The sequence below is a fragment of the Taudactylus pleione genome, unplaced genomic scaffold, assembly GCF_031769625.1.
Source record: "Taudactylus pleione unplaced genomic scaffold, aTauple2 ptg000009l, whole genome shotgun sequence".
Lineage (NCBI taxonomy): Eukaryota > Metazoa > Chordata > Amphibia > Anura > Myobatrachidae > Taudactylus > Taudactylus pleione.
In genome coordinates this window covers 11,578,087-11,591,998 of record NW_028284412.1, presented here as the reverse complement: position 1 = coordinate 11,591,998, position 13,912 = coordinate 11,578,087, and the positions used below count along the sequence as shown (strand labels likewise).

The 13,912-nt window shown below is 47.8% G+C and overlaps 1 protein-coding gene across 1 annotated transcript; it reads left to right on the top strand.

Moving 5' to 3' along the window:
• The first annotated feature begins 311 nt into the window (after positions 1 to 311).
• Positions 312 to 11,010, top strand: LOC148542758 (protein kinase C theta type-like). Its single transcript, XM_088467407.1, has 9 exons — positions 312 to 795; positions 2,709 to 2,815; positions 3,359 to 3,529; positions 4,576 to 4,667; positions 5,843 to 5,905; positions 6,638 to 6,776; positions 7,426 to 7,617; positions 9,421 to 9,549; positions 10,861 to 11,010. The coding sequence occupies exons 1-9, from the start codon at positions 312 to 314 to the stop codon at positions 11,008 to 11,010; spliced, it is 1,527 nt and encodes a 508-aa protein (XP_088323533.1).
• Positions 11,011 to 13,912: the final 2,902 nt, after the last annotated feature.

Below are 13,912 nucleotides of genomic sequence, written 5' to 3'. Positions count from 1 at the left end.
ATTAGCACCTCCTCAGTCATTTGATATAACCTTCTGGGCTCTAGCATGGATATCCTTAAAACCTGGACTGTAGTGGTGAGTTGGTATATATACATATATTAGACACAGCCCCAAAGATTCTCAACCTTTAGCACCAAGAGTGTTAGGGACAGTGATGTCACAAACTGCTTTGCGATGTCATCTGGCTGCTGGCTCAGTAGCTTAGCAACATAATTTCCCTTTTTGTATCTTCACCATTTCAAGTGGTAAGGTGCTTTTCTTGTGCTTAGCGAGCTTGTGATTATTATATTGATTATTATATAATATATAACATGAGAACAAAAAAAAGAAAGCGACCAAAGAAGAACAGGTGCGCTACAAAGGAGCTAGAGGCTCCTAGCGGGACAAATAAGGAGGAGGATGTATGTGAGATGAGAGGAGACCCTCCTAATATCCTAGAGGAAGGAGGCACTAAGGTGAACAAGGAGAACCGGGCAGCTGAGGCGGCCTCAAAGACTCTCCAAAAGAATAGGAAAAAGAGTCAGACTAGATCTGAGAAGCCATCAGATGAAGCCCCTAATAAGAGGAGGAAGATGGATAAGACCAGTGGTAATAGAGCGGCCATTAAGAGGCCCTTAGACAAGATGGGAGACAGTGGGAGAATTAAAAAAAGGAAAGAGGAGGAGCCAGGAGATCCAGGCGAGGGACCCAGCAAGCCCATCAATACAGCTATAGCTGTGTCACATCGGCGAGGCAATAAGCGGACTCACACAAGTGAGGACATGGGCGGAAAAAAGAAATTTAAGAAAACAGCAGGTAAAATTATTTTTATTGGAAAATACCAAATGTGTTGTAATATAGAAGTAAGTGAGGTATAAGATATAGTAGTACTCCTGTCAGGACTGTTGAGGGAGGGGACTGGGTAAGGTACCAGGGGAGGTATTGCTGCTTACAAAGTACTATGTGCCGCGGGCTGGGAAGGGGTGGGGCAGATTGTCTTTCCCCGTAACACTTGCAGAGAGAGAGGAGACTGCAGCTCAGCAGCGGTAGCCTCCTCATTCTCCCTGCCCAATGTGCAATTGACATGAGTAATGAGTACCCCTCCTCTCGACACCACTAACTGCTGTGCGCAAGCACCAAGCACCCACCTACAAAGCGCATCAATCAGACACAACTCCAACCCTAAATATGCACGCTGCTCGGGGAGGTGCAAGTTATCTTACGCTACTGCACTTGCTCATGAAGAACCAAATCCGCCTTACCAAGCGCACGGGTGCTAAGTGTTTGTTACGTGCAACTTGCAATACTGGTGCAAATTGTACACAACATGCGCTGTGCGATACATTTATGTGACATGATCATGATGCTCTCCTGTGCAACAGTAAAACAGGCTCTATGTACACAGTGAAAACATTTATATTTTACAGGTAAATTATTGTGAGCTAGCAGCAAACTGGTGCATTTCTCTGCCTAACCTTTTCTTTCCCAATTGGGGTTGATTCAGAGTCGCACGCAAACCCAGTGGTAGGGGGACTGTGTATGCGAATGACTCGCTCTGCGCATGTGCAGAACTGGACCCGCCTCATTGCACCCAGTGACCCCTAAGTCACAGTTTTTATACACAGCAGCTGCATCCAAAGACGCCATTGCTGTATGTACTTTGTACATCTCTGTGCACATCAGCCCTTATAGGTAGCCCCGCTTTTCCTTCTTTCTCTATAAACATTACCACCATCAACATTTCATAGGTGTAATGTATTTACCCCTCTCTTACCTCTTGCCGCACTTTACGGCCTTTCCCTATGACCTTTACGACCCTTTACATCTTTTCCCAGCTCTCTGCAACCTCTTTAGAACTTGTTTTGAATTGTTATGGAGAATAATAATTACTATTCTGCCAGTCACTTTGTTGTTCTATTGTCCTAGCCAATGTTGTAGTCAGGGATGATCTACTCCTTATTAATCTGTTTAATCTCTGTCACATATGATAAGGCCACATAATAATTTACTGACTGGGTACTACAGAAAAATGACATTAATACTCAGTGACGTCCCTCCCTTGGTGTCACCTGGTGCGAGGAAGGATGCCGTAAAGGAGGCGTGCCCTCACAGATAGGGGGCGGACCACACGGGAAAGGGGCAGGGCCTCGTGGCCTGAACCCCCGTGGTGACTGTATAATTAAGTGGAGACAGTGGGAAAGGGGGGTGCTGGAGGTCCGGAGTGACTGCCCTGTGTGCAGTGCCGGCTCCCTCAACAGTGTCAGGAGCCGTTCATCCTACATAGCAGCTTTTAGTTATGCAGAATGCATGTACAATTGCGATTATAATGGCAAAGGACATCTCTTCTGATAAGAGCTGTCCTTTGCAGTGTGTGGACTTCCAGGTAATTATCCGAGAGTCTTTCTGTACATGTGCAGCTGCCGGCCTGCGCATGCGTGAGTTGCAGGGGACTCTGGGACGGATCCTATTAGATCCCAGTCGGGTAATTATTCAGTAAGAAGACCGTAAGTTTATATTAGGCTATGGGGTACAAGCTCCACAAAGTTTTGCTTTCCTGAGCTTGGTGCATATGGGGAATGTGATCAAACCTCAGAAAACCGCAGTTTTCAGGGTATTGACCGCCCTCTATGCTATAATTACCTGTAACATTTAAAAGTTACATTGGCAGATAAAAAAACCCCACAAAGTTAATTTCAGTTAAAAATGCTGATTTCTATTTATATCACAAGGTGGAAATAAGACCCCCTCAGCCAGCCCCCCGGAGACATCGGCTGCCTCTCACCTGTTGGAAAGTTTAACCTTCCATGGAAAGATCGGAGAGGGAAGTTTCGGGAAGGTAAGTGATCAGTAGGGATTTTCCTGACTTCTCTGTAAACACTGCAGAAAATAGAACAGACCGTCTGATGACATAAGAACTTTGCTTTACTTGCACATCGTATTATTTATCAGTAATTATATACACAATGGGAGCTCTCCATCATATATGCCTGTACAATGGGGTCCATTTGAAAAGGCAAATCTGAAGGAAACAGCAGCGTGTTCCCCGTTCTTCCTCCATATTTGCTTTTGGACTGTTCCTGCATGACTGGATTAAGGTTTGTGGAACCCCAGGGCAACTAACATGTGGGGCCCCCTACCAATAAAATCATCAATAAAATACTGTATGCTGGTAATGTTGTTAAAATGTATATACAAATGTGTTAAGCCCACTGCAGTGCCCCCAGTACTCATTATGCCACACAGAAATCCCAGTTCACATATGCCATAGTGCCCCCCCATGCTGATGAAGTAGCTATATCAGTGACACGGCATCGCCTGCCCTGCATTACGTACTGCACCGCTCCCTCCGGTCCCAGTCCTCACTATTTGTCTCATCCAGGTGTTGCTGGCTTCCCATTCCATCACCGGACAGCTGCTGGCTGTGAAAGTAGTACAAAAGAGGAAATTAGTGGACAGCTTTAAGAACACCTTGTTCATAGAGAGAGACATCCTGGAAATAACTGGAGAGAGCGCGTTCTTCACGCATGGATATGCCGCGCTCCAGACACCGGTAAGAGTCTCTCACAATGATGAATAACTTCTTAAGCTTTGCTTAATAAAAATTAAATATTTATAGTAACTCATCGGTTCCTTAAAAAAGTTTTCATTTTCAGATACTGATGTATCACCTTCCTCCTATAGGTCACAGCCAGACTATCCAATGCCATAGCTTGCTGGCTATTTTATTGCAAATATATATATATTATGTAATTGAATTGAATAAGGTGTGTGAGGAATAGGGTAATAACACAATCATTGTTGCTGTGGTAGTGGTAACACTTTTCCTGTCAGGTTACCAGGCTAGCCATGTTTGTGTCAACCTTCAGCAGTATGCTGAGCCACGCATGGCAGGCACATCTGCCCTCCTGGTCAGCTCCGCCTCTGTTTCTCCTGACTGATATTGGGAAGAGGCTTGTCCATTATGCGGGGATGTCCCAGCAGGCTCAGCACGGCTCCTCCCAGCATCAGTCAGTGAGGAGAGATGTAGCTGACCAGAGATGTGCCTGCCCTGTGCAGCACACTGCTGAAGAAAGACACGACCATGGAGCAGAGGTAAATCATGAAAGGGGAGGATGGGAGTTTGGGGAGGGTGTGCGGAGGGGGAGGGGGGACCTGTCATAATTTTTCTATGGGGCCCCCCTAGGTCTAGTAAAGCCCCTCTGCTGTATGTTGGGCTGCGGTGGGACCAGCGAGGCTGATCAGCAGCAGCATTCTCCTCTGGGTGACCAATCACACTGATCACACCCCGCATGGCACGGCTTAGGAGAGGGCATGGCTGGGAGATGATGCGGCATTGGGGACAGAGTGGGGAATTGACCGTGTCATTGTGGCCATGCCCCCCACTATACAATGCTGAGATTACGCGAATCACCCCCCAGACCACCCTTAAGTGGACGGCTGTGGAGAGAGTGCAGTGGTGTGCTGGGCGGTAGCCGGTTGGAAGACCACTTTTCCAGATGGTCGGGATTGCCACCCAATTATGGTGAGTATTGCTTTTTGTGTGTCAGAGTAATGTGCATAATGTAACTGCTGCCACGCTCTCTGTCCCTTACACAGGACAATGTCGTTTTCATCATGGAGTACCTGAATGGGGGAGACCTCACCGAATTCATAAAGAGCAGAGCCCCATTTGACATCAGTACTACAAGGTAAGAGTGACAATGGGTACATTCGGTGTCTGGCTGCAGTGAAAGATTAGCTTTTGTTTCCAAAAAAGAAAACCCCAGGCCCAAATTTCTACTGTTTCTACCACTTAGGCTCCTTTCCCTGTTGCCCCATAGCTGCTCCTCTATCTCCACAGCCTGGTGCCCATCCCCCCATAGCATCCTATCAGTATAACAGCAATACATAGAAAACATTTCGCCTATCTGGGCCCAACGTTTATAATACGTAAATATAATTATTAATATGAGAGATAGTAACAGCATCTCTGTTCCTCAGCTGCAGTAGGGCTCGACCTATGCAGCCTAAAGCTGGGCATGGCCGTATAAAGCTGGCCCGTAGTGTGGGAGGGGGGCAGGTGAAGGGGGAGTGTCCTATTGTCCCCTCAGCTGTGCGCTGGGGAGGGAGGTGCTGTGAGCCCCCCAGCCTGGCGCAAATCCAGGGGGGCATGATCAGTGTGAACTCTTCGCCCCACATATAGAGTAGACTGCTGCTGCTCAGCAGCAGTGAGCAGTATCTCACTGCAGTCCAGCACACATCAGCATGTGCTGGACTGCTGACCGGTAGGAGTGGGGGAGTGGCGTCGGACCCGGGCCACCCCAGCAAGCCCAGAGTCACTCTGGCGTCCTTCTGCACATGCGCAGAAGGCCATGGGGGTGATGGGATGGATCCAATCGGATCCCTCCCAGCCTGGAGCGTCCCGATAAGAAGCCCATAGGCTTCTATTGGGTAACACCACCTGAAGGCAGCGTTACCCATCGGGACGAAGCACCAGAATGCGAAAGTACATTTCGGGGCTTTTACCTTCATTTTCGGAGGTTTTACCACATTTTTGCCCTTAGTACATCCCAGCCTTACTGTTGTTCCGATCTGCATCGGAACGATAGAGCATTTAAATGGATCACATAGTGTGTACCCAGCTTAATAAATCCAGGCCAGGCCATTATAGGTTTCCATGGTGACAGGTTTGTGTATAATAAAGAGTCTCCTGGAAATAGGGCTCCATTGTGTTACTCAGCCGCACAAAAAGCCTGTGTGACAATATGTCACGTTTCATTCTTATGTCCTGTGACGATATCAGGGGGAATGTACCATCTCATTATTATCAGTTATCTTACTTTCACAATATTTGCTATTGATAATTATTTTCTCTCCTCATCAGATTTATAGCAGCAGAACTAGTATGTGGGCTGAGCTTCCTGCACACAAGGGGTATTATTCACAGGTAACGCATTATTTCTAAGTGTAGCTGTTATGTTCTTGTCATTCATTCCTGGGTATCATCATGAAATTTGGGGTAAGGTTCTTGTGACGGCTCCACACACCATCTTATCTCCCCCTTCATCCTACCCCACAGATAGTGACTGTATGCAGCTGTTATCTGCGGCTAATGTCATCCTAGTGACCACGTCTCATGTTACTGGTCCCATCTTCATACTATGGAGAGGCATCCCACCACTCATCTCAAGCATAATGGCGTTTACCAATGCCGTAGGCTTGCAAACAATCACAAATGACAGCTCTCCAAGTAAGAGCTATCCTTTGTGATAGAAGGACTTCCGGGTTTATGACCCAAAAGTTCTTTGGCGCATGCTTCAAGTGACAAACGCGCCACGGGGAGTGCTGGGAGAGATCCAGTTGGGTCTCTCTCAGGGGGAGTTGCGAATAGAAGCCCATAGGCTTCTATTGGGCAAAGCTATCTATAGATGGCATTGCCTTTCTCATCCAAGCCCGGAATGTATCAAATTCCGGAGCTTGGTGCATATGTGGTGAGCGGCCAAACCTCCGAAAAAGTAATTTTTGGAGGTTGGACAGCAAAATCTGTATTGCTGCATCCCGCACTGTGACACTCTAATGGGTTTTATTATTTGACTCTGGTGAGCTATCTCTACAACAATCTAAGTTCTACAGCTGGTAGTTCTCTGACCGACAGAACTTACACTCATTCTCCTCACAGGGACATGAAGCCGGACAACATTCTCCTGGACGCAGCTGGCCATGTGAAGATAGCGGATTTTGGCCTGGCAGTGAAGAATATCTATGGTCATAATAAGATCAGCGAGTGTGTCGGGACCCTAGGTTACATGGCCCCAGAGGTGAGTAACACATTCATCCTCATCAGGTGTTTCATGTTGCCATTTCCATGTTTACACCACATTTATTGTTGTGCCGTATGTCTGTAGATTATGTGTGTAGGATAGATCATCCACTTTAATGTTGTTGTCCAGAGTGTGATTAGGCCCAAACTCACCTCCTTTGCTTTCCTTTCCCTTTATTACATGGACAGGGCTGGTTACATCTAATTATACTGACAATTTTATCAGAAGCCCAGTAATTTACCAGTATGTTTTTGTAGTGTGAGAGGAAATCTATACAAACACAGGGAGAACATGCAAATGCCACAAAAATGGGCCTCGACTGTGAATGGAACTTACAACCTCAGTGCAGTGAGGCAGTAATGCTGACCACTACGCCACCAGTGCTGAGCCAAGATAACACATTGGCATACCTCCCAACATTTCATTTCCGGGAGGAGGGACATTTGCGTATGCGGACAAAAATAGGGGGCATGACCTATCGGCAAGGGGCCCCCATTTTTGTCATCCTGGGGGCTTGCACAGCTCTCCGGGAGCTGCTGGACAGGACCCCAGCCTCTTTAATAGCCGGCATTGTGTCTGTGGATGACGCACGCATCCTGCCAGGATGGACAATGTACTTACCGTTTGTTTCTCCATGTTTTCACAGATACTTTGTGGCTCCCCATATGACAACATGGTGGACATCTTCTCATTTGGGGTTATTTTCTATCAGATGGCCACTGGGTCCTACCCATTTTATGCCGGTGAAGAGTCCATCAAAATTGAGCATTCTGTCATTTATGACGCCCCACCATATCCAAAGAACCTCAATCCAGAGATCCGGAACATCCTTCATAGAGTGAGTATAAACACGCATATAGCTGGGTCCGGAAAACATGGAGTCACAGAGGAAATAAGACCTATATTATAACTAAGCACACACTAAACGAATAGGCTATAAGGGGTATATTTACTAAAGTTATGAGTTTTAGAAGTGGAGATGTTGCGCATAGCAACAAATCAGATTCTAGCTATTATCTTCTATAAGGTGCTAGAGATAAATGTTAAGTAGAATCTGATTGGTTGCTATGGGCAACATCTCCACTTCAAAAAATCCGCAACCTTAGTAAATATAACCCTAAATGTCTGCAGTCACAGCATTCCCACCTAGTTACAGCCATATTCCTCATTTGTAACTACAGCAGCAAGGCAGCAATGTGTAATACCACTTTCCACCAAAAACCCAGCTCCAACCTGGGACACTGAGCACAGGTCGGAGCCAGATTTTACCCTTATACACTGACAGCTGGACCTCAGTAATTTTCTTGGTCTAGGCGTACGCCCTGGACTCTTCCTTCCAGTTTTACAATGGACGCTTGGAGATTATGTCAACTCCAAGCTTTTCTGAAGCCAGCAAATCCACTAGTTTGAGGCATGCCCCGGGTCATCGTGACCTGGGTCATGCCATTTACACAGCACCATTACCCGGGTCCTTCAGAGACCAGGGTTGGATTCCTGGGTCACACAACCTGGGTTATTTTTCAAGGACCCTTTTACGGAAAGCAGTGACCCGGGTAGATCCGGTGGTTATTGCGGCAGTGAAGGATGGGTATTCGTTGGCCAGGGGAGAAGTTTGCTCTGAGAAGACTGCCCCATTTACAGGGCATCTATCATGAAGCTGCAGTTGGAATAGGCTTTGGATTTATTACATGGATTCTATTTGTCATTACTAGCTAGGCATAAAGTATGGTATGGAGGAGACCTGGCTGCAATGGCGTCGGTTTAGCAGTGGCAGGAAAAGGGTTTAATGTCACTGATCAGATCTTTAGTTATACATATTACTTGCCGTATTGTGCCCTCTTTTGGAGGACTCACTTTCATATAAATACTAGTATAATACAATATAGAATAATGATAGTCAGGGCCATAATAGGGTAAGAATTCGCACTTTGCCAGCCCTGACCCCCAAACATGTGCTGTCATGACATCATGATGAGGGGGCGGGGTAGCTGGTACCAGGATAAAGCTAAATGCCGGGAATATCCTAACTAAGGAAGATCCAGGCGGCACTGCAGCAGCTCCACGGCTGCCGGGTACTGTTCCCAGGGATGCCGAGACGGGGGGGAGCGGGTACAGATTGCCCGGGCTTCCTGAGGGGCCCGGCGCCACTACCCCTCCCTCACAGCAGCCCAGCACACGGCGTGTGCTGAGCTGCAGTGGGAGACTGCTCGTGGCTGCTGAGCAGCAGCCACAGCAGTCTCCTATGCCACTGATTGCGACTATGCCCCCTTTGCGCCAGGCTGAGGGGGCTCAGAGGGCCCCCCTCCCCAGCGCTGATTCGCAGTGCTGCAAAGCTTCTTTTTTTCCTGGAAGGGGGCGTGGCCATGCCTCCCACGATTAGGCCATGTCCCCTGTTACCCGGGCCCACCGCGGCATTTGGTGGGCCTGACTGTTCCACAGACAATTAACATCACAAATATTATTTTACTAGAAGAATAGCAGTTAAGTTGAATCAGCTTCCAGCAAATGTAGTTGGAAAACAAAGGTAAAGGATTGTATACATGTCATCCTAAAGTGTATAAAGAGCCATAAGATATAAGGATATAATTTGGTGCATATCTGCCATTAACAGCCTATACATTTCTGTTTTTCTTTACGATAGCTCCTATGTAAGTCTCCAATGAAGAGACAGGTGATGTGCAGCAATCTGACAGGTCATCCATTTTTCTGCCCAATCAACTGGGAGGAATTAGAGGCTGGAAAAACAGCTCCCCCATTTAGATTACAGCCTGTAAGTATATTAGTACGATGGGAATTTATTATGCAATGTGTACCCCACCATGCAGTCACATTATCGAATAGACTTCTGTGTGCAATGATGATGATGAGAGATAAGGGACTTTGGACCGTACTCAATTAGGTGCAAAAGCCGTGACCGGTGAAATACTATTCACCGTATTCAATTGCAAAGACTTTTCGCGTACACGGAAGGTCAATGCACTGTAATAGGCGAAAAAGTTTCGCCTATGATTACCTGGCAGAAAAAAGTGCAGAATTGCGGTTTTGGGGTGCAAAGGTGCGGAAACCACTGTGCACCCTTTGGACAGCCCCCCAAAGGATAACTGCATCAAAGAAATGCAAAAAAAAGGAACACCCCCCAAAAAACACTTTGAAAATGGGAGCAAAAACTAGCGAAATAGACTTTTGGAGGGTCTGCAAGTATGGGGGAGGTGTTCGCTGAAGGAGTGTTTTTGGCGGCACTTAAAACTTGACTTCAGTGATTTGTAACTATGCTAGCACCCATTTTCAAGTACCCCAAATTTGACAGGACTACTTATTTTCACCAAAAAAACTGCTTAATGCCATTCTTCACCACTTGTGCAAAGCCGCTATTTTGGAGCAATTGACAGCACTTAAGTACCCCAAATAGCTTCAGTAGGGCTAATCGGGGATATCTAGATGATCCCCAATGTTAGTGCATTTTTCGGGGGGTGTCAGGCTGATTTCCCCAATTCTGACAACACTTTTCGCCTGTTAAGAGTTTCGGAGGGATGCGTTTTTGCGTCCTTTGGAATTGAATACGGCGAATAGCGGGAGCGCGCGAGATACTTTTTCACATGCAAAACTAGCAATGTCGGCGAAAAGTCCGGCATACGAAAAAGTATCACGGGTGCAAAAATAATTGAATATGGCCCATAGTAGGAGATTTTTGCACAAAATCGAATCTTGGGGAGGAATATTCTGTGTCACAGATTTGCGACGTTCTGCTGATACAATGGCGTTCCTCACTTTATCATACCTCCCAACTTTTAAGTGTTACCGTGCAGGATATTTCAGGCGCCTACAATGCACGTGCCCGAAAAGGGGGCATAGCTTGCCGTTAAAAGGGCGGATCATTGGGGAAATAGGGAGGATCCTGTGGAAAACAGAGCAGAGCCTCGTGGTACCCCCATTTAAGTCACTGGGGGGGTTGCCCCTAGGCGCAGTGCCGCGAAAACAATGCTGATACTTTAGGGCGCCGTGATTCAATAAAGTTTGGGAACCACTGAGCTAGGCATTTATCTGTAGTATGTGACCAATCTGATTCATCTTCTCCTCGTAGACCCCAGTTACAATCAGGGAAAATATACCCCTGGATGAGCTGCTGTCACCGCCAGAATCACAGGAGCCACTGATGTCTGTACGAGAGAACCGCCTGTTCCGTGGATTCTCATATACAAGTGACAGGTGGAAGACAATGCAGGCTCCATAATGCCCTGCAGGTAACATCTTATCTAGTACATCACATCACAGGAAACCGGCTCCATCCTCATTCTACTACCATCTATCTCAGCTATAACATCTGCTGTGTCCTCCTCATCCTAGCAATAACATCTGCTGTGTCCTCCTCATCCCAGCTATAACATCTGCTGTGTCCTCATCTCAGCAACATAATCTGCTGTGTCCTCCTCAACTCAGCTATAACATCTCAGCTTTAACATCTGCTGAGTCCTCCTCATCTCAGCAAGATCATCATTAAAGTGCTGCAGAATAATTGTGTGAGGTATAACTATTAATAAAATATTTAATATATTTTCATACCTTTGTGTAAGAGAAATCTGATTGACTCACCTATTCCTTTTAATGCATATGAGAAAAACCATCCACTCATTATGCTGTATACCAAACAGCATGATTTATACAATATGGAATCGGGATGAAGTTAATTTACCGGCGCCCGGGACATCATCCGTCGGAATTCCGACGTCAGAATCCTGACCCAGGACTAAAGATAGGCATCGAAATCCCAACACCTATCTTTAGTCCGACTACGAAATCCCGACAGCCGGCATCCTGAACAAAGGTAAGTGGGGCCCTGTAAGCTGTTAGCTGCAGGGGGAGGGTTATTTTTAGGGGCCCCAGGGGGAAATTAGGGATAAGCACCCCCGTGGAGGGGTAGGGTTAGGCTACGGGGAGGGGGGGTTAGGCTTAGGCACCCCTGTGGGGAGGTTAGGGCTAGGCACCCCCTGGGCATGGCCGGTGCTACCATTAGGCAGCTTTAGGCAGCCGCCTAGGGGTGCCAGCCACTGGAGGGCGCTGCTGAGTTTACAAAAAAAGTAATTAATTGCATAATTCATGGCTGAGTGGCATATAATGAATTTGTGGCACAGCTGTGTGGCATACTATGAATTTGTGGCAGTGTTATGAGGGACATTCTGATTTTGGTTCTTTGCTGTGTGGCATATTTATACAGTATATTATGAATTTTGGACACTGCTGTGTGGCATATTATAAACTGAGGAGACTGATATGTGGCATATTATGAATTGGAGGGAGCAGGGGCGGGTAGTGAAATCTTGCCTAGGGCGTCCGGAAACCTCGCACCGGCCCTGCCCCTGGGAGGGTTAGGTTTAGAGTGCAGGAAGGGGGGTTAGGGTTAGGCACCCCCGGGGGAGGATAGGGCTAGGCACCCCTGGGAAGGGGGGGGTTAGGGTTAGGCACCTCTAATGTAGGCTTATGGTTAGAGGTGCCCAACCCTACTTACTTACTTACCACGCCTGTCGGCATCTTCATCCTTCGGGCTTCCGGCGTCGGGATATGAACCCATTCCCAAGGAATGCTGTATGTCAGCGAGCATTACCTCCTGCACTCTCTACAGATAGGGCCTGATTTAGAGATGTATGCTCAGTGTTCATTCTAGCACCCTGTACCTGTCACAGCCCATGCAGTTCCTCTTTCCTGCCTGGGTTGCCGCTCTCTGCTCTGGTGCTTCTAGCACACTCTGGCCTGTATCTCAGCAGTTTGTTGTACTAGTTGAGTGTGCTAGAATCACCAGAGCAGAGAGTGACACCACAGGCAGGGAAGAGGAACTGCACAGGTTGTGACAGGTGCAGGGTGCTAGAATGAACACTGTACACTGATGCTGAAATGAGACTCTGAAGCCATTTTTACTGCTTACGGAATGGCACTCTCAGGCAGACACACATTACGAAAGTGGTTACAACACACCTGTGTTTGAGTTGCCACCTCCCCTGTTGCTGCCCACAAATGGCCCCTGCCTGTCAATCACTTTGCGAATAAATCTTCCCTGTGTGTGACAACAAATATTAATATAACGGAGGTTAGGAATAGAGCCGACGGCACATAAACTTCTAGTCAGGGATAGAGGGGTTAATAAAGTTAAAAATGTTTGTTTACAGTTATAGGCAGATGCGATAGGACGTTGGGTTAGGGGCGGAGTTAGTGAGAGGGTGTAGAGAATCTACTGTGGTAAAATCTGCCTCTTTTGAATTGATCTGCGACCAGGAAAGTACAGTTCCTTCTTAGCAGATCTGTCTGTTGTGAATTAAAGTTCTTTATTCATCCCTACTTTCTCTTTCCCTACTTTATATCTTTCCCTACTCTCTTCTCCATACTTTCCCTATATCTACACTCTGTTTTCTTATCTTCTAATTTTTTATTTTTTGTTATTTTTATTTTTTCTTCTTCTTTCCCTTGCTCACTGTTGGAGCAGCATGAGCCGTCCCCAACGTGCGCGCTCGGTACCCGCCCATCTGTCAGACGGTGTCGGGTCCGGTGCGCTTTATCCCCCCCCTCTCTCAAGGCCTGCCCTCCCGGCGTTCGGGAGGGTCAGGCGTGCCCTCCTTGCAGTTGGGAAGCGGGGCGGGCGCGCGGCCGCGGCGGTGCCGCGAGACATCGGCTGCTCTGCCTCCGCCTGCCTCTGGTTCCCCTCTGGTCGCCAGTACTAGCGCGGCCGGGGACCAGGGCAGGCGGGGATCGGGGGAGGCCGAGCGTGCTACAGCACCCGCGAGAGTCGCGGGCGCGCGCTCTGGCCTTTACCACGGGCGGCAGCGGGCTGTAACGCCGCCTGTCTCTTCTCCCCCGGTGGCCGCTCAGATTGAGTCGGCCACTGTGCGGGCGGAGGGGCGGCGAAAAAGAGGGCATAAGAGTGCAGGCCGGGTGCCTGTCATGGCGCTGGCCTGCACGCACGATACTATAAGCACAGGCGGGGGGCGGAGACGAAGGGGGAGGAGCCAGCGCCTGCACAGTGACAGGCAGGTTGGTCCTCCTCCTATTCTGCTCCCCTCTGTGTATAATGATGACTCAGACATGGGTTCCCCCATGTCTGTAGTGGCCAGTTCTTTCAGGCCTGCAGGTGTGGCAGCAGCACAGGC

Coding starts and splice junctions, on each gene's coding strand:
- LOC148542758 (XM_088467407.1), top strand. CDS start 312: ATGAGAACAAAAAAAAGAAAGCGACCAAAGAAGAACAGGTGCGCTACA. Junction 796..2,708: donor GAAATTTAAGAAAACAGCAG/GTAAAATTATTT, acceptor TTATATCACAAG/GTGGAAATAAGACCCCCTCA. Junction 3,530..4,575: donor ATGCCGCGCTCCAGACACCG/GTAAGAGTCTCT, acceptor TCCCTTACACAG/GACAATGTCGTTTTCATCAT.